At 46.8% G+C, this 26,584-nt stretch overlaps 1 protein-coding gene across 1 annotated transcript in view; it reads right to left on the minus strand.

Moving 5' to 3' along the window:
• The window catches only part of CDS2 (CDP-diacylglycerol synthase 2), a 335,907-nt gene that overhangs the window by 194,393 nt on the left and 114,930 nt on the right, over positions 1-26,584 (minus strand). The window contains exons 3-4 of the mRNA XM_085636351.1: positions 15,815-15,911; positions 8,636-8,733 (exon numbers count right to left, since the gene is read on the minus strand). Of these exons, the coding sequence (XP_085492477.1) occupies positions 8,636-8,733; positions 15,815-15,911 (195 nt within the window). The remainder of the gene's footprint in view (positions 1-8,635; positions 8,734-15,814; positions 15,912-26,584) is intronic.

A 26,584-nucleotide genomic window follows, 5' to 3' on the forward strand; every position in this document is an offset into this window, starting at 1 on the left:
ACCGGAACCCGACGTGTCCTGGAGGACAGCCGTGGTTTTGCTGCCTTGCGTCGCACCAGGTCGTACTTGGGGCGCCTTTGAGGCTTTGGCACCGGCCAGGTTCGTAGAGGCGGCCGTGGATTTTTTCGGCGCCGGCGGTTCATCGAGTCGAGGTGCGGAGATCACCGTCGAAGTCTTCGATACGTGAGGCTTAGGTGTCGTCGAGGGAGCGATGCGAGACACAGCAGGCGGTACGGCCCTCGGTGTCGTTGGTGCCGGTAGCCGAGCAGGTTTGTCGGCGATGGCCTTTTTCCGTTTGTCGACTCCAACGTCGCCCGCTTCAAGTTCGGCACCGAAGTCTCTCTTGGTGCGGTCGGTGCCGACGCGTTGCGCTGGCGTCGAAGGCCTCGATCCGACCAGCGCCACTTTCAGTTTCGGTTTCGGTGGAACCGGAGCAGCTTTCGGTTTCGGTTTTGTGGTAGGGAAACCAGCTTGTTTATGCAGTAATGGCTGCCGCTGAACGTCCGAGGCCGGGCCCGAGGGCGGGGCCGAAGAACTGCGGGATGGGTCTCGGGTAAGGCCCGAAGGCGATCCCTCGACCGGAGCCATAGGCTGTGGCACTGGTGTTTCTTCGGTTTGAACAGGTAGGCCTTGTTCATCATTGGAGCTACTCTCTTCGGCCCCTAAGGCCTCCTCGTCGTCTCCTACCTCGGTGTCGTCTTCACCTCTGTGGAAGAGTGACTCGTCTACCTCGTCCGATCCGGGTTCGTGTTCGGAAACGGGACTGGAGGGCAAGACTTCTAATTCCTCGACATCTTCGGCCTCGTCGAAGATGTCTGTTGGGGCCGGTGCCGCGTGCTGCGCCTCGAGTCTCGCCGCTCGTCGATTCCGTAGAGTCTTCTTGGAACGGAACCGGGCACAGGCCATGCATGTCGATTCGTCGTGGTCCGGCGAAAGGCATTTGTTGCACACCGGATGGACGTCGATGTGTGGGTACTTCGCATTGCATACCGGACACCTTTTGAATGGCGTCCTCGATTCCATCGTCGAAGTAGTCGATGGACAGGTAAATGCGAAAAAAGTCGGTGCTGAAAGTTAGTAAACTAACAGGATTGTATCGAAACCCGATCGATAAACAGTACCGACGCAAACTAAAGGCCTTTTGGCCTCGACAAAATATTTTCCTAACTTGAGCTAAGATAGCACATCCGAACCCATTGGCGGAAAAAAACAATCTGAGGATGGAGAGGATGCCCATGCGCACTGTAGTCCAGGGGAGGAGTCACCTATCCAAGGATACTTCGAAGACTCTTCCAGGACAACAACGTGCAAACATCCGGACCCAACACTAGGCGGCGATCTATGCACAGATATGAATTCAGCAGCCCACATGCCTCGAACTGTGCATTTTCTCACAGCATCAGAGGGAATGTGGCTCCCTGTCGTCTGCTGGCTGAAAGATGGCCACAATAACTCATCACAACTTGCTTGTAATAAACTGTTAAAGTGAGGTAATGTTCTGGTTGCAAATACATTCTGATATCAGCTCATGCCTGCAATAAGAAAATACATCTCCAGAGTTTATAATGAACCCCATCTGGTGAAGCCAATGTCTTTGGTGCCCTGACAGTTCCAGAACAGGTAAAAGCTCAAAAACACAACACAATAAAAACTCCACTCCAGTTTATAAGAAAGGAGAAAATATAATTAACAAAATAACACAAAATGACAAAAATCCAATATGGGGAACTGGAGATATGAATGTTGAAAGACTGAAGGCAAAAAGCATCAAGAAAAAGTAAAGCATCAATCGGTAATTACGTCTGCGGTTCACCGGGACTTAGGCGTGATTGCAGGCAGACCGTAAGGGAGTGTAGGTCGGAAACACCAAACAGATTTGTCCATGTCAAAGATATTACCTTCTGATTTAGTCTCTGAAATTAAAGTCAAAGTCCTCCAGCGGGGCTAGGCAGCAGGCTGTATCCAGCAAAGTCCCTTACAAGTCAGAAAGGTGTCACGTGATGTCCCACTAAAGCTGTTCATTTTAGCAGGAAAAACTCCCAGTGAGAATAGTCCAATATGACGCCCAAAGAAGCCCTCTCATTATCTGGATACTTTTAGCACCTTCGCCCAGTCAAGATTTCTACATTCAGACTTAGGGCCTGATTTAGATGTAGGAAGGCAGCCATTTATTTCGCCATGGAGATGGAGTAAATTACTCTGTCTTCATAATGGAAGGACCGCCGGCCAAATTTATAAATGACCGTCAAGCAGGCGGTTATTTATAAAAGCATTGGCCGGAACCACCATCATGGAAGTTCCTGTCAATGTATTTTACTCTGTGCTATGGGGCTGGGTCAGCAGGACGCAGCTCTGTTAGCACATAGTATTTGTTTTTTCTTTACAAAAGGAAAATCCCGAAATAGGATTTTCTTTTTGTAAAAAAAAAAAAACATAATGGTCCCCTCACCATGGGAATCTTCTCCCATAGTGGGTGAAGCATAATTACAATTTTACTGTCCCTTACCATCAGGTTCTGCCTGGCGGGAAGGAACAATAAAAAAGTGGCTACATGTCCGCCCATCAAAATTGGCTCGGTTGACATTTAGCCATTTCTCCGAGAGCCCTTATACCCTAGGGCCATTAGATATGTTTGGCCACGGCAGAGAGTGTCTGTGGTCTCCGCTGTGGCCAAACCTAAGGGCCGCCTGACATTAAATTAGGCAGGCGGACCACTATGTTGCTAGGCAGGGAACTCCGCCGCCGCAACAGAGTTCCCTTACCACCAACTTATAACTCAGGCCCTTAGTCTCTTTTTTGGACTCCAATTACTCCAGAACATCAAGGCAACAGGCTGTATCCAGGAATGCCACAACTAAGTCAAATAAGTTTGCCACAGGCTTCGCTAAACTGGATTTTGTGGCTGAAAAAGGCTTCAGGCGGGACCAACCTGATGTTCTGATCCAGTAAGTTGTGTTTCGGCAGACTGAATTAGGTGCTTGGTCCCGGTCTTCTGGAGGTCTGGAAGTCCAATATTTTGTTTAAGTCCAAATTGTTCATATATTTCAGATTATGTCATTCTGTACACTACTGAGGCTCCCAGGAACTTGTGGACAGCACTTAGGGGTCTGGACCCACTTCAGCAGAGGCCACCAGCAGGGTCTAGTTTTCTCCTTGCAAATGGTCACTCCAGGAAAAGGCCTCGTGCAGCTTTTGCTGTTCCTGTAGCCACAAAGGAGATCAGTCAACCGACCTTTGGAGTCCACTTATTTCTCCTGGGCACAAGTGGAAGCACGCCCAGCTGTTCTTCAGCAGGTCCAGAAAGTGTTCTGATGGGCTGGTGGTGTGGTCCATTTTAGCACAGTTCAGGAGCCAATGAGTGGGCCTAACTCCTAGACAGTCCATCACCAATGGGGAAAAAGCTCCCAGGGGCAACCCTACTCACTTTTACAGAGCATCACATTTCTCTTAACTGCAAACCGTCCCGAAGGGCACTATTCTAAGGGAACTCCAAGCTGGCCCAAGCCTTTTGCCCTTGGAGGGAGTTTGTGTGCCATTAAGGGGTGAATGCAGGTGAATGAGCAGTTTTCTCCTTCTAAGCTACACCAAGAATATATGACGTTACAACGCAAACAATTACAACGAATGCTTTTACAACACGGTTTTTACATCGCAACTACCATCACATCGCATTTTTAAAAACTACCATTAGAACTCACGCCTTTACAATGCATACCATTACAACGCATTATAAATTTAGGGCAACAGTAGGGTATGTGTTGGATAGTGTAGGGGTAAAAAATTACTATTCCCACTCCAGTGAGTGCAACAGTAGGGTAAGTGTTCAATAGTGTAGGGGTAAAAATTACTATTCCCACTCCAGTGAGTGCAACAGTAGGGAAAGTGTTGGATAGCGTAGGAGTAAAAATTACTATTCCCATCTACCCCAAAACCCATACCCACCCTACAACAAAAAAATCTCCATTACTTGCATTACTAAGCATGCTGCCCATGCTTAGAAAGATCATGGAGAAGCATATACATTTCGCATTATCATCCTTTCTAGAGTACCATGAGCTTCTACACCATTCTCAGACAGGTTTCCGCCCCCAACACGGAACGGAAAGCGACCTGATTGCCGTGGTCGAAGAAGCAAAGAAGTTAATCAATCAGGGAGGTGCAGCGGCCATTATCCTACTTGATCTTTCTGTCGCATTCGACAAGGTGAATCTTGACATCCTCATAAAGAGACTTAGGAGGGCCGTGATGGCAGGAGGAGCCATCTCTTGGATTCAATCCTTCCTCAATGGCAGAACATTTCAGGTGTATGCAGGGGAATGCACCTCTAGGACTCTACCTCTCAGCTATGGAGTCCCTCAGGGATCTTCCCTGAGTCCGAGGCTTTTTAACGTATACCTGAAGCCACTGGCGGAGGTCATAAAGCCATTTGGGGTCAAAGTTGTCACCTATGCAGATGACACCCAGCTAGTGGTATCTTTAAACCATCCATGCAATGCCCCAGCTGACTTAGAGAAGGTAGCAAACTGGATGCAACAGTCATGTCTCAGGCTTAATGGAAACAAGACGGAAATAATGTATCTTGGGAATACATCTAACAAAGAGCCCAAACTGCCATGGCCCATCTGCCTCTGACCAAACCAACCCCCCCGCCCCCTGTCCCGAAGCCCAAAATAAAGAGTCTGGGAGTGTGGCTGGATAAGGCACTCAAATTTGAACAGGAAGCAGTTGCTTGCAGTCGCCGGTCTCTGTCATGGCACCCTCAGAATGTTGCGGAAAGTCCTTCCTCTACTCCTCACAGGGGCAAGGAGAACTATGGTCCAAGCCTTGGTCCTCTCGCGCCTAATCTATGGAAACGCTTTGTATATAGGAGCACCCAAATACACCCTGAGGAAGCTTCAGGTGGCACAGAATTGTGCCGCCCTAATCCTGACAGGAGCCTCTAGAACACAGTCAGCCTTGCCCAGCTAAAAGTCACTACATTGGCTGCCCATAGAGGAGAGGATTACATTCAAAGTCCTATGCATCGCCCAAAAGACCCTTAGGGGGTCAGGCCCTCGCATCAACCACCCACCTATTAAGGCGTATCAGCCAAGGAAACCCCTCCGCTCGGCGTATCTAAATCTAGCCGTCATCCCCAAAATTCAGAGGATGCGCAACGGGGGTCGGTCCTTCTCATACAACGCAGTGAAAGTGTGGAACTCCCTTCCCCTGCATTAGCGCTTACAGACTTCCCACCTCCTTTTTAGGAAGGGGCTTGAAACCTGGCTTTTCCAGAACATTAACTGGTAACCGCCTCTCTTTGCCTGTTTTTGATGCTAGCGCTGGGATGCCTTAGGGTAGCCATGTGCTCAAGAAATGCTAATTAATAATAATAATAACTTACCTTATAATGCGTGGTAATGGCATGCATTGTAATGGTATGCGTTGTAATGGCATGTGTTGTAGTGACATGCGTTGTAATGCATGCATTGTAATAGCATGCGACGTAAAGGCAGTTGCGTTGTAACAGTTGCATTGTAAAAGCAATGCGATGTAATGACTGCATTGTAATGGATGTTTCCCTACACCAAACAGGTTCTGGGACCCCTCCCACTGGGTTGGTGCCCAACTGGCTGCCCCAGGCGTAAAGAATAAAGGTTTCCCCTTCCTCAGGTCTCCCTTTTCTCTAAACTATGAATTGGCAGGCTTCACCTCTGCCCCTTTTCAAGTTAATGAATTTCCTAGAACCTCCCCATCTGTCCTTCTACGGCTGCTTTGTATGGAACACTCCACACTAAGCCCATCCAGTCACCATGCCTAAGTCGTTGACCTGCTCTGGAAGCAGTTGTCACACCTCATTAAGGTCAAGCACTGGCAGGAAAGCTGCTGTCAAGCCAATACGAATTAGCTCCAAAGAGCATCAGCCAGCGAAAATCTAACTTTATGAAAGGAACTTTTTCTACATAATAATCTAAATTCATCAAATCTAACTTAAATTTCTATATTTCTAACTTTTAAATGTCAAGACTCTACCTTGAGGGCTACAACGCCTACATGTGGTGTCTTATTAATATTTTAAAAAGGAGGGTTTTTTTCCCTGTCAATAGGTAATTTTGACAGGTCAGACTACAGGTTTAAACAACAATAGTCAGGCAGCATTGGTAGACCTGAAGCCATGTTTTCCTTGTCACACTAGTAGATTGCACAATAAGTGCTGTAGCCTACAGGTGACATTTAAATTTTTATGCCCTGGGTGTAATTTCTACACCATATACTATGGTCTTACAGGAGAGTTAAATATGCCAATCATGGATTAGCCAAATCATACATGTTTGAGGGGTCAGGGGACATACACTGAGCAATGGACGGAAGCGCCCCAGTGTGGGGAGTTTATAAAATCAGTAAAACAAATTCAGCAAAAACTGCGGGTGACCACGCAAAAAGACATTTTCACTTACTTTTGAAGTTGGTTGGATTGCCTGCACGGTTTAGGGGGTGAGTAGATGAGCCAGATTGAGAAGAGAAGCATTTGGAGAAAGTGTCTAAAAGGAGGCAAGGGTTTTGTTGCACAAGAGAATTAAAGAGCTGTGAAATAAGGTTCAGCCTTTGCCTCTAATACACTGTTGGGTGTCCTTGTAGTTAGCCTTGTGTGTGATGCTGGTAATTCTTGAAGAAATTTTGGCGAAAATGGAAAAAGTTGATGTCACATGGTGGTTTTAGCCTTCTGTGCTGTTGGGCAATTAGTTCCTTCAATAGGCCGTTAATTAACATTTCAGTGTTAAAATGGGTTGGAAAATGCACCATTTGATCCCACCCCTCAGGGCTCGAAAAATCCCAAATATGGTACTAGTCCTGCAGGTCTAGTACCTTGAAAAATCTCCTCGACCTAACTGCAACCTACTTGACCTCCGTCTCTAAAAGCGAAGCAAATATGACAAGGTAACAAGATTTAGAGGCATCTTTATTGCTCATTAACTTTGTGACCAATAAAAATGCCTTTAAATCTTTTTATCTTGTCACATTTGCTCCGTTTTCAGAGACAGAGGACAAAAGTTAGTTTGTCTTCATACTCACCAAAAAAGGGCGAGTAGGACCTAAAAACCGCTCGCCCTCGTTAAATTGTGGATTTTTCGAGCCCTGCCCCTAATTTTCTTATATGACAAAACACCAATTCTGCAGAGCGAAAGGAAGTGTCATCCAAGGTTTAACTCAGTAACTGCAAAGTCAGTCATAGAAACCCCAAGTGAGCAGCACGAAGGGAGGCGAGACCTCAGTGTATCCCAAACATACAGATCCTGATTATCCAATAGAACAGTGGTTCTTAACCTGTGGTCCGGAGACCCCTAGGGCTCCGTAAAGCCTATTCGGAGGGCCTGTGAGTGCTTGGGAAATAAAATAATATTAACAGATAAAGTGCATACACAACATAAAATTTAATTTTTTTGAAATGTGAAGGAATCTGAAACTGGAGCCTAAAAATGAAGTTGGTATTCTCAGATGAATTGGTGGGAGGACTGCAAGTGCATCAAACAGAATATAGTGTGGACGATGAGTGGCCTTGATTTAATTTAGAAAACCTCCAACCTTCCTATTAAAATTTTAATTAGATTTTTTTTTATTTGTTTGTGAATTAAATAAAATATTTAATCATTTGTGTATGTGTTGGATGAATGTGTGTTTCTGTATACTTTATGTATTGTTCTGCAGTTCAAATCATCAAAAATGCTTAGGCCAGGGTCCCCGTCTTCCACTAATGACTCAGTGAGAGGCCCCAGATTCCAATGATTCAGTAGGGGTTCCCATGTTTCCAGTAATGATTAAGCGAGAGTCCACTGAAGTCAAAAGGTTAAGAATCACTGTCATAGCAGATTACAATGGGGTGGGAAAACATTGTGCCAAGTCTAAGATGCACAAAAAGCGGGATATTGAATATAAAAGGGCGACTGTGCTGTGTTTGTACTCTTAGCCTAATTTAAGGTATGGCATCTGGCTACATATCCAGAAAATTAAAATACATTGGGGACATTCTACAGAAGGTTAAACAAAATGAAGAAAGATTTAAATAACAAGTCCTATGAGGAGAGGCCTAAATATGAAAATGTATACGTACTAGCAGAATGGAAAGAATTTATTGGTGATGATATATTCAGGTTAACCAATAGGATATGCACAGTACACAAACCTGCATTTTTCAATGAAACAGCAATCTCGGAGCTATATAATGATCATGTTATGAGACTAGACTAGGGAGAATTTGTGAACTTAAAGAAAACATTTCACACTAAACACAGTGAATGCATATAATATCCTCCCCGTCAAAGTGGTAAATTAAGGCGAACAGGAGCCTTTTTTTAAAAACATTTGAGAAAGGCATAGACTTGGGCGCAAATGTCAAGAGTATGTAAGTATAAAGCTGGAGATCATATAGGGTCTGTAGGAAAAAACAGACGGAGAAAGGGCTGAGTCTGCAGGCTTAGCAGCCCCAATTTGCAAGAAATTCTAAACATTAGACAATTTTTACTTTCTTATTTTGTAGAACGACAAGTCTAACTTTTATACGTGTCTCTTCTGAAGATATTACAATTATGACCAACTTAAACCAGAGGTCTTGCTGAGCCAGACTTTTCCCGTGAGGACACACATTAGCAGTACTCACCAGCTAAGAGTCCTGAACCAGGGAAGCTCGTATGAGTGATACACGTTGTAGCCAATCATGATGATCTCTTGAAAACACTTGATCTGCACACACATCACCTGAAAAAAGAAAGTAATGTTGCACTATTTGTGAGTGACACAACAATAGTTAATCTCACTTTAAAGGAAAACAGAAGTACTAATTACTATCACAAAATTTCACCATCACAAAAAATGTGTATTTCTAAGTTACAATTAGTGCACTGTTGAAAATAGACTTTGTTAAGAACTCATTTAATCGGGACTAGAAAAGTTCTATAAAGCTGGAATTACTGTCAACCTTTTTCAAGGAGGCAATGTGTATTGCTACAAAAATTGTCTTTCCTGATGACGACTAAACTGCGTTCCTTCTAAAAAGAAAAACAAGATACTTACTTTCGGTCAAGCCTTACCTGGTACAGACTCTATCTAGCCACAGATTATTTACCATACAATATTCCCTAGTTGTCAGGCTGAATCCAGAAAACTTTGAGTAATCCCCTTGCATGCCAGTAGGTGACATCATCCACACCAGAAGTGATGTATGCCGTGCCTATAAAGGCGCCACCCCAGCGTGTTGTACTCAGTATTTGAATGTTTTTTGCACCAGAGGCATGGAGCCAAACTGAGGAGAAAGGACTAGAGTGCCAGGTGAGGTCTTGAAGGATCTCTGCAATTGTGGAATACAGACATTTTTCAGAACGGAAAGGATGGAAGAGTTGATAAGGAATCTGTAGCTAGATAGAGTTACTACCAGATAAGGCATTACCAAAGGTAAGAACTTGTTCATCTGTTAGAGACTTCTAGCCGCAGATTCCTGACCTTAGAATAAATACTAAAGCAATCCCTTACTGGAGATGGGTCTGTAGACTGTGTTACAATAAGAAGTTCTGGAGGATTGATTGGGCAAAATGCCTATCACGCTGGACTTGACTGTCTTGTATGAAGCAATGCCAACAGGGCTGCTCGACAGATATCCAGAAATGGGACCCCTCGCGCCAACGCAGTGGTCGTAGCTTTAGCTCTGGCAGACTGAGCTCTTAAGCCCTCAGGGGGCTGTTTTTTGGCCATTGCTTAGCAAATTTTAATACAAAGGACAGTCCATTTGGGGATAGTCCTTTTGTAAACTGCTTTTTCTTTCTTCGCACCCATACAACCAACAAAGAGTTGATCATTCACCCAGAAGTCCTTGGTGCTGTCAATATAAAGAGACAGTGCTCGTTTCAGGTCCAGATGGCCGAGTCTCTCCTCATTCTTACTAAGTTGGGGAGGATGCAAAAAAAGTAGGCAGCACGTCTGCCTAACATGAAAAGATGTAACGGTAGAAAAGAGGCACTAGTCTGAAGGACCATTTTATCTGGATAAACGATCGTGTACGGAGGATGAACTGACAGGACATGCAACTCGCTAACCCTCCTGGTAGGTGTTATCACCATAAGAAAGACAGTTTTAATGGTCAGCAGTCTTAGAGTGTAGCAGTGAATCGGCTCAGAGGGGGAGCGCATGAGGAAAGGAAGGGCTACATTCAGGTCCCGTTGGGGCATAATGAAGGGTGTAGGAGGAAACAAAGTGGCAAACATTTAAGAAAACGAGAATCAACTGGTGACTTGAACAGGAATGCTTAGTCCGGCACCTGCACAAAGGTGGAAATGGCGGAAAGATACCACTTAACTGTGCCCTAAGCAAAGCCTTTCTGGGCTAGGGAGATCACACACAAAATAACTTCAGACTAGGGTGTAGACAGGGGATCACAGATTTAGTTGCACACCAAGCCACAAATCAGTCCCATCAGCAGGCGTAAATCGTTTTCATGGAGGGAAACATACAAACGTAACTCAGGAGGAAGATTAAACATCCTCAACTGTCGCCACTCAATCTCCATGTATGTAGGAGGAGAGTGTACAGGTTCAGGTGCAGGACGCTGCCCTGCTGCTGTGGCCAGAGATCCTCCCGAAGGGGGCAACCTGATCAAAGAACAGATGCTAATGCTCAGGAATTCGGGATCCCATCCTCTCTGTGCCCAATTTGGAGCCACTAAGATGACTTAGGCCCAGTCCTTCTTGACCTTCCTGAGAACTCTGGACAGAAGTGGTATAGGCGGAAAGGCAGACAGGAGTCCTAAGCTTCACTCTATAGGAAATGAGTCTCTGATCAAGAGCTGCCTTGGAAACTCCAGCGTGCGAAAGTGCGGACACTGCACATTCTTGGTAGTGGCAAATAGATCTAAGCAAGGTACTCCCAAGTCTCTCAAGACACCTTGACCTACCCAGGGATGGAAAAACCTTTTGTGATCTGATAGGCGCATACAGCCTAGTTTGTCTGCTGGAGCTCTCGGAGAGCCCACCAGATGCTGAACCACCAGGAATATACCCTAACATTCCAGCCATGTTCAAAGCAGAGGGCCTCTTTGCACAGGGTCCACGATCCCACTCTGCCTTGCTTGTTGCAATACCACATGGCAGTGGTGTTGTCCGTGAACACATAAATCTTCCCTTGATGGAAGGAAATAAGACTTTCAAAGCCAGGCAGACTGCTCTCAGCTCCAACAAGTTTATTTGGAGGTGAGACTCCGCCGGAGACCAGAGTCCTCTGATCTCCACCTCTCCCAGATGGCCACCCCAAGCCAGGAGTGATGCATCCGTCACTACTGTGATCTTTGGGTGGGGAAGGGAAAGGGTCTGCCACTGAATCAATCGTGGTTCCTGAGCCACCACTATGGATCTTTTGGAGTTCTCTCAAATATCTAGACCAGGTTGGAGAGATTGACCTGATAGTGTGCCCACTGGGTCTTCACGTTCCACTGTAGAGCCCAAATATGCCAACAGGCATGTTTTACCAGGATGCAGGAGGCAATGGTGCCCAGCAGCCTCAGAGTCAGTTTCACCCAAAACCAGGATGGAGGCTGAAAGATCAGAAAAATAGCTGAATATCTTGGACTAGCTGTTCCAGAGAATAAGCTGGAACTGCACTGCATCCAGAACAGCTCCAATGATAGAGAGCGTCAGAGAGGGAGCTAGGTGTGACTTCAGCATGTTGATAGTGAACCCCAGCAAATGCAGGTGGTTCGCTGTAGTCTGGAGGTGGGAGATAACCGTCTGGTGCAATCCCACTATCAACAGCCAGTCATCACGGTAGAAGAAGACGGAACGCCTAACCTGTGCAGGTGGGCTGCAACCACTGTCATAACCTTGGTGAACACCGGATATGTAAATAGGCATCCTGCAAGTCCAGCCTTGCCATCGGGTCGCCAGGATTGGGGGCAGAGAGCACCTGAGACAAGGTGACCATCTTGAATTTTCCCTTTTTCAGGAAGTAGCTGAGGGGACGTATAGAATAGGATGGTGGCCTCCGTCCTTTTTCAGCACCAGAAAAAGTGGAAATAGCAAGCACGACCTACTACTGGTGCAGGTACCATCTCAATGGCTCCATTACCCAGAAGGGCCAGTACTTCCTGTGGCAATATCAAGAGGTGGTCCTTCGTAAGCCAATCGGGGGACAGTGGCAAGGGTAACGGGGGTTGTTTGGAATGAGGGGGCATAGCTCCGCTGGACAATTTGAAGCACTCACTTGTATGAAGTTACTTATCATCACTGGCACAGGTGGTGCCAAATCCTGCAACCAACCGGGTGCCTATGGCGGAACAAAGGCAAACTAAAGAGGCCTCTGAGTTGTAGTTTCTGGGGAGAGGGGGGGCGGACTGGGTCGACCTCTGGCTCTGGTTCCCACGAAAGGACTGTAAAGCCGCGGTGGCTGGGCACAAATGGGCGCAACTGATAGCCGCTACCGTAGCTAAGGGAGCGGTGGAAAGCGGCTGTTGTGGGGCCAGGGTGAGCCCCGATAACGTAGCGGTGACTCTACTGTCCTTAATTCGTTCCATAGTCAAATCCGCTTTGTCACTGAAAAGGTAAGTCCCATCGAAAGGCATTGTTCATAAGGGGTGCCTGGACAACCACAGCCAGGCATGGCGTCGCAGCTCCACTGTTGAGTCAATGGCTCCGCCCAGCGAGTCGTTGGTATCCAATCCACATCTTATCATGAACTTTGCAGTATCTCTCGTCAGCAATTGCTTGGGAAAGTATGGCTCCAGCCTCATCTGGGAACAAAGCCAGCACTTGCACAACCATATCCAAACAGCCTGATTAACATGCGGTGTTCATGGACCGCATTGACACGAGGGTGGAGGATAAAATTCCTTTACCAAAGGTATTCAGCCTCTTAGATTCCCTATCCGGTGGTGTGGTATGGAATGCGCCAGAAATTATAATGGAGGGGATGCTGGGAGAGGAAGGCTGGGCCCCTGGAAGCGAGGCGATGGTGGTGAGCAATAGTCCTGTGTACAGGAGTGCCTGTGCACAGCTTGGCCCAGGCTTGAGCACGACATGCGATGGCTTCATTAAAGGTGAGTGAGGGTTCTGATGAGGATACCCCCGTCTGAAGCGCCTCCCTCAAGATGCTGGTCTTGATCTTGACCGCGGGCAGCTGCAGGTCCAGGACCTCAGCTGCCCTCTGGACCACCACCGCAAAAGAAGCCCTTCCTTCTGTAACCGCTTTGGGAGCGTCTGGTGCGGTGTCCATACCAATGCCTTCAGTCAAGACCTCTTTTAGAGTGTCATTGGCCATGGACTCTGATAGGGAAGAGAGTAGTCACAGGGATCCTTGTGTCCCCTCAATTTGCGTTCCTCAGAGGGCCCCTCGGGGATATGGGGGTCCATTTAAAACTCAGGCCTGGTGGGCCTGGTCGGCACTGGAGCGGACGTTGCATGACGCGGACCGGCCCCGTATCAGAGTCAGAAATCACAATGGGTTTGGTGCCGCCAATGACCATCGGCAGTGCCATGAATGGCGCAACTGGAGCGATCTCCTGAGGAGGTCACAAAGTCATGGCCAGGTCCTAAGGGGCCATCTGAAGCCAAGGGCGGAGCCGTCGGCAGAGCCCCAGTCGAATGACCTCCTGAACCCATGGGGTCAGAATGTGCTCCAGAGGGATTTAGCCGCCTAAAGTTGAGGGTAATGGCTCTGTAGAATTCACTGTTGGGTGGAGGGCGCTCCGACTACAGGAAACTCGGTGAAGCATGGAGAAGACCCAGTTTGGGGACTGGCTGAACAGTAACAACCTTGGAGCAGGGCCCAGATTTCCAGATTTGTGGCATCCTTCTCTTGTGTCGTCCTAAAAATGGGAGTGACGCAGAGATGTCAAAGAGCGCTTCAACTTCTTTTTATGAGACTTACCAGAAAGTCCTGGAGCTTATCCGCATCCACACTGATGGCGTGAAAAAAAATCAACTGAGACCATAGCGCTAGGGTTGCGCCTATATAGGCACCAAGAACAACAACGCCACACAAACATTTCCAGATCCATTTGGATGCCTGGGGAATATTCTAGGGTAAGGAATCTGAAGCTAGAGCTCACTATCAGATATACTGCAATGGCTATACAAGCTATAAGGTGGTCCGTGGCTGAACGGTCCCACTGCTAATTACTTACATGACCTCTTCTTACAATTACACTGAGTAATGACAGCAACTTTCAGCCATTCCTCCTTTTGTATCATGACTTCCTAAGACTCTGTTTTATAAACCAATTCCTAAGGCCCTTCAATTACAATTGTGGACCAACTCTCTACAAATGCTTCCAGCTTTGCACCCAGAAAAATAAACCAGTGAATAAACCAATGTCCTAAGGCCACAGCAAACGAGAAATGTAGTGGCTTTGGAATCTGCATTACAGCTGCACTAGAAAGGAGGAATTGATGGGGATTTCAGTTTGGCATTGAATCATAACCTCCAAGATTCAAGACCAAACTGAAGCCTCGTGAAGTTATAATTCAATCACATAACATTGACAAAACTACACAAATTCCTTCCTGGTTCCTAAAAGAGTGAAAGCTGTGGTCATAAGTATTTACTCCTTTCTACTTATCCATTCCCTGGCTACATTCGACATGGCTGATCAGAAAGTGTAACAATAGCTTGATTTTGATACAGCACTCAGCTGCCTGGGCTTCAAGGCTTCCGTAGAGCTGTACTTCACAAGTACTGCCGTTACTAGCCTCTCAAAGGTTTCTACACAGAGGATTTAATTTACTACGTTCTTTTACCAGTAACTGATGTGCAGGATGCTCACACAGGATGTACAAGCATGCTTAAATCATGGGCGGTGGCCTTGCTTAATCTTTCTCAAAGCTATGTCAGTCCTCATTCCATATAAGGACACAATACCACATAGACCCTACAGTTATTGGCTCCACTGAAGTAGGTGCCCTGGGTTCTTAATGGCTCCTGTGTCTGCAGATCACATGGTTCTTTTCCGGCTGATCTTCAGACCCTGCCTCATGAAATTGCCACTGAGAGCAAACCACTCTCTTCATCTTATTATCAAGCATATGCCCCACACGTGTTAAAGAGGAACTCAAAGCCAGTATAGATAGGTCACTACTTGAAGCTTCAGAGACACACTGGATGAGACTGCTCTCTTTCATATATCCTGCTTGAAAGCGTATTTAGTTGTAGAGGAAAACTGGACGTGACCTCTCTAATACCAGACACTTTCAATGTGAATATGGGCCTGGTTGTAGAAGCACATAAGCTGTGAACCTTTCCAGACTCTCATTGTGTGAATGTGTTTGTCTGCTCTTCTTCGATCCATAGTGTGACTAAGTGTTGAATTCTAAAAGTACAAAGGCGGTATTCTAAGTACAAATCTCATCTTCTCAGATCAGTGCTCTCCTCTGATGGTGGTGATTATATGTGCTTTTGAAGCATGATTGTGGCAGACTACCTACCTTTACAGCAAGACATATACACAAGGAATAGAAGCCATGGCCAAATAGACAGTTGGAAACAGAAATGTGCTCACATTGAGTGTAATTAATTTGATCAATCCTTGTTCAATTTCACCAAAGAGCAAGACAAACCATACATCCATTCATAGAGTGTTTGGAATGTGGCATCTTATGACCCATGTGCCTCTAGAGCAGAGCCATGTGTTACCAGGGGGATATCTGGAAGCAAAGTGGCCACAGTCAAACAGCTAAAGAACTGGACAGCCTGGAAGAATGGTTGTCATGGCCTATCAGCTGCTAATGTCGCATACCCTGCAGCAGCCCCAGGATGGAGGACAGTTGCAGCTCTCGTAGGGTACTTGTTTAGTGGAATTACTTACAATCATCATGAGAACAATTGGACCAAGGTAGATGATGAAGAAGAAGAACGCGATCATAGCCAAGGTCAGGATGCCCCGCACCCACCAATTCTTCCATCTACAGTCAAAAGAAGGAAAGAAATCATTAAAATGGTGCACCAGATGTGAACAGGAGAATAAACAAACAGACATAAATATAGATATATCCATGAAGAAACCACAAAGCAGAAGCAACACTGAACCTGACCAAAGCGTACCTACCACTCTTCCCAATGTGCTTATGTCCTGCTACAGTTTTTTTGTAATCAACGCAAAGTTACAGACTGAAACTGTTACATCCACTACTGTGACACAGCATTAAAATGGCAGAGTCAGGATGACAGCTGCTGTAACGTATGGCCCCATAAATGAAAGACACTGCTGGAAAGGTGCTCAGAGAAACTTAACAACTCTAGCAAGGCGTTCCATATTTATGAAAATCATAAGTCATACGAAATAATCAAGTGATGGTAGGAAAAAACAGAAACATTGATTCCACAAATCTGCTTGCTAATTTTGGCACCTAGGCAATGTTCTCAGGTTCTACTTTACACCTCCCCTGCCACTTTACCCACCATCACCACTGCCATTTTCCCCACCATCACCACTCAGAACTCTAAATATCTTCTGTGAGTCAAGGTGTTTTAAAAGGATTTATCTGCTACCACTCTTCCTCTATCCGACTCACATGATTTTGGTGCTGGCACATAACATCCAAAACTTTAAGTCCTTGCACATTAATATGAGATGAAATACTATATCTGGATGACAAGCTGACCAGCTAACATGAGTGGGCTCAGCTGTCCATTCCTGCCACAGCAAATAGCTAACCAGGAGTAATAGGTTGGTTTGGTGAACGTGCAAGTTCTGCCTAACAGTATTAGAATAAAGAATGTAAGCCTCTTGGAAAGAGAAACAAGGAAAAGAGAGATTATTTGTGGGGCAATGCAAAAATATATGACAGAAAATGTGCATGTATTGTTGTTTTCTATAATAGCTTTCTCACACATTTTCACTTTTATCTAATGAAATATCAAATAATATGTTTGGCGGATGACCAAATAGCTGCAAATGCAATTTCTGATTCTAGAATCCTGCGACCACCTTTTATTTACCAACCAAACAGAAACAAAACAACAGACAAGGTACGGAGTAATAACTTAACTAAGCTCCCAGCTGCATAACATCTTAAAGAACTAAGGAACTAACTAGATATACCAGGCTGTACCTAATGGACTAATGAAATTCTCTGTCTGCGAACTATAGATTGTGTAAAATATTTTTTCGGTAGAACAGGCAGCATGGCTGGCCACGGATGCAGTCCGGACGGGCACAAACAGGCTTGTGGCGCACCCACTGCATGTTTGCGGCATGGGTCTCCTTAAGTAGCCGAGTGTGGAGCCAATCTATTAGCACTAGAACGCTCTCCAAAAAAATGACGTCCCATTAATGGCCCCGGGAGTCAGAGGAAAAATAGTGCTCTGCTTCTTAGTTATAGCTGTACGAAATGCCCCTGAAATCAGTATTAGATGAACACTTCAAATGCCCCCGAATAAAGTGCAATGTGCCTAAGTACAAGGATCCCTCCAAAGTAGCAGCTGTCCCCTCAAACAACACTCGTTCAGTGTCAGAACATGAATTCTTATACTACACAACAGCAGGGCCACAGGAGGTTTAAAACCCAGCAGAGGCTGACTCCCCCCTATTACAACTAGCAAATGCAAAAAACAGCCCCTGGGTCTAGATATCTGAAAGAGTGCTGGAATGTCACTTTCTTAGAACGGCTCCCCTCACCCACCCATGGGTCGCATGCTTCATCATCGGGCAACCTCCTAGCACTACAAATCTAGTCGTAGTGCGGGCTAAGACCCCCTCACCGAGACGGAGGAGCTCAGTGATGTTTTATTTGTGAGGAAAAGAGGTATCCTAAAACCTCTAGAAGAGCAAGGTGCGGTGAGAAGTAGAAAGAAAAGTGTACGTGAATTAAAACTAACTCTGTGGTATGCCTGACAATTTTTAATGGGGCGCCCAGAGGTCAGGATAAAAAAGTTTGGCTATGACAGAGGAAGATACAATATGTAAAGAACTCTATAGGTCGAAATGTTTCAGACTATCACCCTCCATAGAGATGTAGCGGCTTTCTTCAGGACCAATGTGTGAAAAAGTGAAATATCCACTCATAACAGATTTAGTAAGTGCAGTGTGTATACAACCAGTATTTGGAGTGGATGACCACTCAAGCGTAATTTGTACTGGTCAGCATGCTCCCCACAGTCAGGTGAGCTAATGGCACCTTAAACCTCGGCACGCAAAACTCAAGGTAGCATCCAGTTTCTGTGACTGAATAAGCGTGTTTGGAAATTCAAATCATTTTCTGGGATCCTCTGACATCTTTGTTTAGTATCCGGCACTTACACTTTCAACACAGAATCTCATTGACTTCCACTGCTTTGCTGTCAACTAAATCTGGCTTCAATATGGCACATGAATTCTCCCAGTAGCCTCGAGATTCCTGAAAAGTCTTCCTTATGCAAGGCAAGCTCTAGTGAGTAACCGAGCACCTATGCAAAACGTCACTGCAATATTGTACCCTAAACAGTGAAAGTGATAATGTAACCTGAGTCTATGTTTGGTGAAGAACGGTTTGCAATGCAGTAGAAGTTGTTTGAATGGCCCTACAGCAGATCAGGGTGGTATGTCCTGCCTTTCATAGTCAATACAGACATTGCAATGTTTTAGGTACTATTATGTTAGACATTGCAAGTCTCTGTAACACATTTCTACAAAGTACAATAGATAACCCTGATGATAATGTCAAGCAATTCCTTGGAAACATTTGAACAAAGTACTTACATTCAGTAACACTATCTATGGGGACAAACTAGGCAATACAAACACCAAAAGCCAATCTCTTAATGCCAAGCACTCTCCTTCCCCAGTCGACCTCGCCCTGGACAGCCAGAACCTTGACGCCCTCACCCCCTCCTCCTTGGAGATGACCCAGAGACTTGCTCTGCTGGAAAGCTAGCAAGAAAAACGTAATAGTGGAATGGGCTCTCATTCCTTCCGAAGGCTGCTTCTTAGCAAGTGCATAGCAGATCTTAATGCAGAGGATTATCCACCACCTTGACTAGGTTGCCTTCTGCACATCCTTGCCTTTCTTCCCCCCAGAGAATGCAACAAAGAGCTGATTGTTTCTTGTACGATCAGAGTGAAAGCTTAAAGCCCTTTTGGGAGTCAAGGAAATGGAGCTTCTACTCCTCTTTGGAGGGCTGAGGGAAGGCCAAAAAAAGCTGGAGTGGTAATGGTTTGCCCGACATGTAAGGAAGTCGCTACCTTAGGTAAGAAGTCCGCCCTAGTCCTCCCCGCCAATTTGTCAAGAAAAATGTGATGCAGGGTGCTTGCACCAACAGAGCCTTAAGTTCATTCACGAGCTAACATCACTGCAATAGGGAAGATGGTCTTTGAAGTCAGGAGACGCAGCAAGCAGCCATGTATCTGCTCAAAGTGTGTACACATGAGAAAAGTCAATTACAAGTTATGGTCCCACTATGGCCTAACAAACACTTTGAGAGAAAACGTGTCAAACCTTTTATAATTCGCATCACAACAGGTGACTTAAACAAGGATGGTTGGTGCAGCCAATGTAGAAAGGCTGAAAAGGCCAACAAAAAACCTCTAAAGACCATGCTGGGCCAAATATAAAACAAACAAAAGAATATCCCACAGCTTTATTTGAAAAGTGTCAGTCTTGTGGATGCCACACTAGGCCACAAATCTGTCCCACTGCCTGGCATAAATGGACTTTATAGAATGGCACCAGGCAGAAACAATGACAGTCACCACTTCCGAAGGCAGATTAAATGTAGTCAACTGCTGCCACTCAATTTCTGAGCATGGAGGTGTAGAATGGATATTTGGGTGGAGGACTGTGAGCTGCTGCTGCGAAAGAAGATCTTCCTGAGTGGGAGCCTAATTGGAGGACAGATGCTCATGCTCAGAAGTAGCAGGTATGATACTCTCCTAGCCCAATACAGAGCCAATAAGATGACTTGGCCTGGTCCTGTATATCTTTTTCAGAACATGGTCAGAAGTGGTAGGGACGGCAAGGGGTATAGATGTCCTCTGCTCCATACCAGTAGGAATGCACCTCCTACCGAGTGCTCGATTGGAAATTCTAACCAGCAAACCTCTATACATTCTAGACGGTGGTAAAAATATCTAGCCAGGGTTCTCAGCACTACTGAAGATACCCAGTGTCAAAACGGGATGTAGATGCCATTTGGGATCTACCAGATGCTGTTTGCTGAGCTCACCACCTCTGACTTTTAAGAGTTCTGCCAGGTGGTTCTCAATTAAGGAAATATCCTGATGCTCCAACCAACGTCAGAGGAGCAGAGTCCCCTTGTACAGATCCCAAGAATCCATACTGATGTGCTTGTTGCAGTACCACATCGAGGTTGTGTCCATGAGACCCTGCACCAGTCACCCCTTGAAGGATGGCAGGAAGGTCTTCAGAGCCAGGTGAATGGCCCGAAACTCCAAAAGATTGATATGAAGCCCTGTGTCCGCCAGAGACGAGAATGCTTTTATCTCCACTACCCCCAGATGATCTTGAAGCCTAGCAGAGATGTGTGTGCCACACCTGTGAAGTCTTGGTGGGGAAGTGGGAAGGGCCTGCTGCTAGACCAATTGCGTTTGAACAGCCACCACTGCTGATCTTGAGCAGTCTCCTCTAAACTCTGAATGGCATCCGTCAGGTTTCCTTAATGCTGGGCCCTTTGGAACCTCAGATTCCAATACAGAGCCTGCCTGTTCCATCTGGTGCAGCTGACATGGAAGATGCAGGAGGCTAAGAAGCAGAGAAACTTGAGAACTGATATCACCAAGATCCAGAACCATGGCCGAAACATCAGGATCATAGACAAATGTCCTGAACTCATTGCGGCGAGGGGAAGGCCCTGCATTGCACTGTGTCTAAGATAGCTACAATAAATTGGGGCCTCTGGGAAGGAGTTAGGTATGTCTTCAGCTCACTGATAAAGAACCACAATGATGGCAGGAGGTTTGCCGTTGTCTGGAGGTAGTCTAGGACTGACCGTGGAAATCCTGCTTTTAACAGTCAGTATTCGAGCTATGAGAAAACTGGTATCTCCGACCTTTAAACGATGGGCGCCTTTCACCACCATCTCTTGTGTGTACAACCGAGGAGCGGCAGTGGGGAAGAGGGGTGAGCACAGCAAACTGAAAATGCTCCTGACCTACCCTGGCCTACTGGTAACATTTGTGGGACTGCAGAATTGGTATATGAAAACACATCCTGCAGGTCAGAGGATGCCATTCAGTCACCCAGGTCCGGAACATAAAGGATCTGGGCTAGCATGAGCATTTTGAATTTGTTCTTCCGCAGGAAGGTATTCAAAGCTCGAAGATCCAAATTAGGCCAAAGACATCAATCCCCGTTCTTTTTCGGAACAAGGAAAAATCGAGAAACAACCCTGCCCTCTTTATAAGCTCCAATCCCTCGCAATAGCACTTCTGGAGAGCAACCCTCAGACCTCTTGTAACACATTGGAAAGGTGCTCCTCCGAAATTTGCTCTGTGTGGTGGGAGAAGGTTTGGTGGGAGAAAAATAAAGGTTAGGAAATAGGTACGTCTAACGATTCTGTAGGACATGATGGCTCACCACCCTGGGAAGAACTGCTGAATCCTGTACCACCACCATAACCCCAACCACAGGATGGACATGGCCAAACTAGAGCGACTTGGTAGACGTTGCCACAGGAAAATGGGAATGGGAGGACTAATGCTCATGCTGTCCTACGTGATGCCCTGCCACACCCACATTCACAGCCTCAAAAGGGCTGGGGTGACTGGTGAACTGGTTGGGAAGTCTGTCTTTGCCTATACTCCAGCCCTCCGGAGTAGCCTCTAAATTTTTTTAACTGGTGCGGAACATGCATGACATGGTTTCAAGGTAGAATCTGCTTTTTCACTATATATACAACAAGTTACTTACCTTCGGTAACGCCTTATCGGGTAGAGACTCTATCTAGTCGCAGATTCCTTACCTTAGAATTATCCCCAGGCATCAGACTTTTTCGTGAGTTGTACCCCTGCACGCCGGTAGGTGGCAACGTTTGGCTGACACGTGGCACTGTTGCCGTCATCTGCGCCAGAAATGACTTTCGCATTACCTGTATAGGTGCCCGAAAGCACGCTGACGTCAGTTACTTTTGACAACTTTCCTTGCCAGAGGCACGGAGCCACGAAGTACACTGTTCATTGGTGCGGAGACCTAGGGCCCTGAAAGGGGAAAATCCTGTCCCAAGAAATCCACTTGCAGAGCAGAGAGGATGGGTGAGTCGGTAAGGAATCTGCGGATAGATAGACTCTCTACCAGATAAGGCGTTACGGAAGGTAAGTAAATTGTTCATCTGAAAGTGACTTCTAGCTGCAGATTGCTTACCTTAGAATGGATACCTAAGCAATACATCCCAGAGGTGGGTCTGAGGACCAATTTCACAAGAGAAAGTCTTGTGGGACAGAACAGGCAAATTGCCCATCCCTGTGGACCTGACTGTCCGGACAGTAGTGTTTGGTAGACAAAACATGTTGCTGCCACGCAGTTGTAGCAGTTTTAGCGCTGGTGGAATGAGCATGCAAACTCTCAGGGGATTGCTTCTTAGCCAATGTGTACCAGATTTTAATACAGAAAACGATCCATCATGAGATTGTCCTCTTCTGTACAGCTCATCCTGTCTTTGCTACAACTTACCCCATGAAGAGCTGGTCGTGCAGTCAAAGTAGAACAACAACACTCTTTTTGGGTTCAGACAGTGAAATCGCTCCTCTTCCTTAGAGGCGGGTAAAAAGTAGACGGAGTGATGGTTTGGCCTCAGTGAAATGGAGTGACCACTTTCAGACGAAAGGAAGCTCTCGTAAGAAGCACCAGTTTGTCTGGGTAGATATATTTAGATAAGAAGGATTGGATGACAAGAACTAAAGCTCACTGTCCCTGCGGGTAGATGTTATCACCACCAGGAAGGACGTATTGATGGTAGGGTGACTGATAGGACAGTTAGGTAAGGGCTCAAACGTAGCGCACATCAGGAAAGTCAGGATTAGATTAAGATCCCACTGAGGCATAATGAAAGGATAGGAGGAAACATATGTTGCAAACCTTTTAAAAACCCATGTACAATAGGGGATTGGAATAGGGGAGGTTGGTGAGGCAACCAAAGAAAAGCATAGATTACAGAAAAGATATCCCTTCACAGTGCCCAGAGCAGAGCCCTGGTGGGCAGGGGAAAGGATGAACAGGAGAAACTGAGAAAGGAGGGAAGGTGGATGGACGCCTGGCTGCCGAAATAAAGTTACAGACTTCGGACGGAAGGTCGAAAGCTGTTAGCTGTCACTGTTTAATCTCTATGCAAGAAGGTGGATGGTCGACGGGTTCAGATGGAGAACCCTCCTGTGCTGCTGCAAGATACTCCCGAAGAGGCAGCCTGATCGAAGGACCGATGGCTATGTTCAACAACTTAGAAAACCATACTCTCCATCCCCAATCCGCAGACACAAAGATGACTTAGGCCAGGTCGTGCCAGATCTTCTTGAGAACTATGGGCAAGAGTGGTTAGGTAGAAAGGCGTACAAGAGGCCTGAGTTCCACTCTAGATGAAAAGCGTCTACGAGCGAGAGCCGCCTGGGAAACTCAAGAGCGCAGAACTGCTAACTGTTCTTGTCGGTGGCAAACAGATCTAACCAAGGCGCTCCCCACTGCTGAAAGAGACCCTGCACCACCGACAGATGGAAACGCCATTTGTGATCCATGAGGCATCCTTGGCTGAGTTTGTCCGCTCTGGTGTTAAGAGAACCCACCAGATGTTGAACCACCAGGGATATGCCCTGTTCCAGCCATGTCCAGAGATGCAGGGCCTCTTGACATAGGATTCACAACTCCACATCACCCTGTTTGCTACACTATCACATGGTGATGATGTTGTTCGTGACCACCTGCACTAGCCTTCCCTGGATATAGGGTAGAAAAGCTTTCAATGCCAATCGGAAAGCTTGCCGCGCCAACAGGTTGATGTGGAGTCCAGATTCTGCCAGAGACCAGAGTCCTCTGATCTCCGCCTCTTCCAGATGGAAGCCCCATCCCAGGAGTGGCTAATCTGTCCCTACTATGAGATCTGATTGGGGGAGGGAGTGGGGTCTGCCGCTGACCCAATCGCAGTTCCATAACCACTAATACAGATCTTTCGCAGCCCTCTGAGATCCAAACCATGTCGAAGAGATTCCCCTGATGCTGCAACCACTGTAGAGGCTGTATATGCCAATGGCATGTGTTACCAGCAGGATGCAGGAGGCCATGAGGCCCAGCAGCCTCAGAGTCTGTCTCACCGAAAATGCAGGATAGAGGCTGGAATATTGGTTTCATAGTCTGAATATCCTGGACTCGCTATTCGGGAGGACAGACCTGAAACTGCATCGTGGCCAGAACAGCTCTGAAGAAAGGGAGAGCCTTAGAGGGAGTCAGGTGTAACTTCGGCACGTTAATGGTGAACCCCTGCGAAAGCAGGAGGTCCACCGTAGTCTGGAGGTGGGATACAACAGCCTGGGGCGAGCACACTTTCAACAGACAGTGGTCTAGACTGGCATCCTTGATCTCCGCACATAAGCTGCAATTACCACTATCACCTTGGTGAACACCTGAGAGGTGCTGGCGAGGCCAAAGAGAAGCAGAGCGAACTGAAAGTGCTCTTGGCCCACCGTGAACCGCAGGTAATTCCTGTAAGCAGGCAAGAACAGGAATGTGGAAAAACAAGTCCTGGAAGTCCAAATCTACCATCCAGTCTCCTGGGCAAGGACAATGGCCTCCATTCTTCTTGGGCACCAGAAGGTAGCGGGAATACCAATTTGGACTCACTTCTGGCATTGGTACTCTCTCTGTGGTCCCTTTGGCCAAAAGAGTAGTCACGGGCGAAGAAGAGATAGGTGGTCCTCCATCAGCCTGTCGAAAGTAGGTGGCATGGAGAGAGGGGTAGTCTTGAAGGAGAGGGAGTGGCCCCTTCGGACAATCTGTAAAACCCACCTGTCTGATGCAATGGACTTCCAGCAGGGCACGTAATGGCGAATCCTGCAGCCCAATGGGTGCCCATGATGATAAACAGGCATACTAGGAGGGTTAGGAGGCTGCGGCTGCTGGAGGGGTGGTGGACTGACCAAACCGCTGGCCACCCGACCAACAGGGCAGGGAGGTACCGCGTCCACAACTCCACCGGTGGCTGGGAGGGTAATGGCACGGCTGTACGCTTCTTCCATGGCCACAAAAGGAGCAAAAAGCGGATTGAGGGTGACTAGGGGCCATGGAAAGGTTTAAAGACCTGGCTTTAGCCTTGCTCTTCTTAAAGCGCTCATGCATCGAATCCTCTTCGTCTCCGAAAAAACTGGAGCCATCAAAGGGGGCATGTCAATGAGTGATGTCTGGACTGCCCAGAAAAGCCAGTAGTCCTCAACCAGATGTAGCGACGCAGAGCCATTGTCAACAAAAACCACTCTGCCTAGTGATTCGGTGGTGTCTAGTCCACAGAGAATGGTGAACTTAGCTGCATACCTCCCGTCGGCAACAGCCTGAGAGAGCATGTTCTGGGGCCCCTCCAGGACCATGCGCAACCGTATCCCACAGGGCGTGGGAATAGCGGCCAAAAAGGCATGCAGTGTTCACCAGTTGCAATGCTAGGCTGGTGAAAGAAAACACCTTCTTGCCTAAATTGTACAGCATCTTGGATTCCCAATCTGGGTGGGCGTCTTGGAATGCACCAGGATTTACACGAGAAGTGGAGGCTTGGACCACCAAGCTCTCCGGGGTAGGGTGTTTTGTGAGGAATTTGGGGTCCCCAGGAGTGGGCGGTGGCAGAAGGCAATAGTCCAGTTCACATGAGCCTCTGTGTTGGGCTTGGACCAGGTCCCAAGCAGGGCATCAGTAAGTGTTTCATTAAAGGGGAGAAGCAGTTCAGAAGGGGACACTCCGGCTGAAGCACTTCTGTCAAGACATTAGTTTTGACTGCCACGAGGGCAAGCTAAGGTCCAGGACCCTACGCACCACCATTGCAAATGATGCTCCCTCCTTCGTGGTATCACGTCAGCTGGCTTCACTCAAATCCTCACACCAGTTCAATGAGTCATAAGGCTGGTATTCCTCAGGGTCTAGTGACCCCTCCCATTTTTCCCTGAATCTACCCACAGGAATAGGACCCAGTCTCCGGCCTGGAAGGCATGGCTCCAGTCAGAGCCAGAGTCAGCATCGGTTGACACTCCTCCGTGTTGGAGTTGGGAATGCAAATGGAGATGGTGCAGACAGTGGCCGCCGGCAGCGCCAGGAGCGTCGGCTTCGGGACTGAACCGTGAAGGAGACAAGACGCTGGAGTGAGCTGACCCCGTGAGCCTAATAGCCAAGGTTATCCACTCCAGTAACAAAACTAAATTATAAAAATCAAGTGGATTGAAACCGGGGTGGATTTCAACATTACCACACCACGGATTGAATAGTGGTAATACGCAAATAGGACTATAAAGGAGTCCCACAGAGAATAAAACGATAGACATTTGGTGAGTCGTCATAAGGGAAGACACATAACCTTATGGAATAAAATCCAACTGAGTGCTTTTGCACCGGTGTGTGGAACATTCAATTGTGGAAAGGAATGAACAAAACACCTTGTCCTGAAGAAGGTGGCTTTAATGATG

The sequence above is a fragment of the Triturus cristatus genome, chromosome 11 (assembly GCF_964204655.1).
Source record: "Triturus cristatus chromosome 11, aTriCri1.1, whole genome shotgun sequence".
In the NCBI taxonomy this organism is placed as follows: domain Eukaryota; kingdom Metazoa; phylum Chordata; class Amphibia; order Caudata; family Salamandridae; genus Triturus; species Triturus cristatus.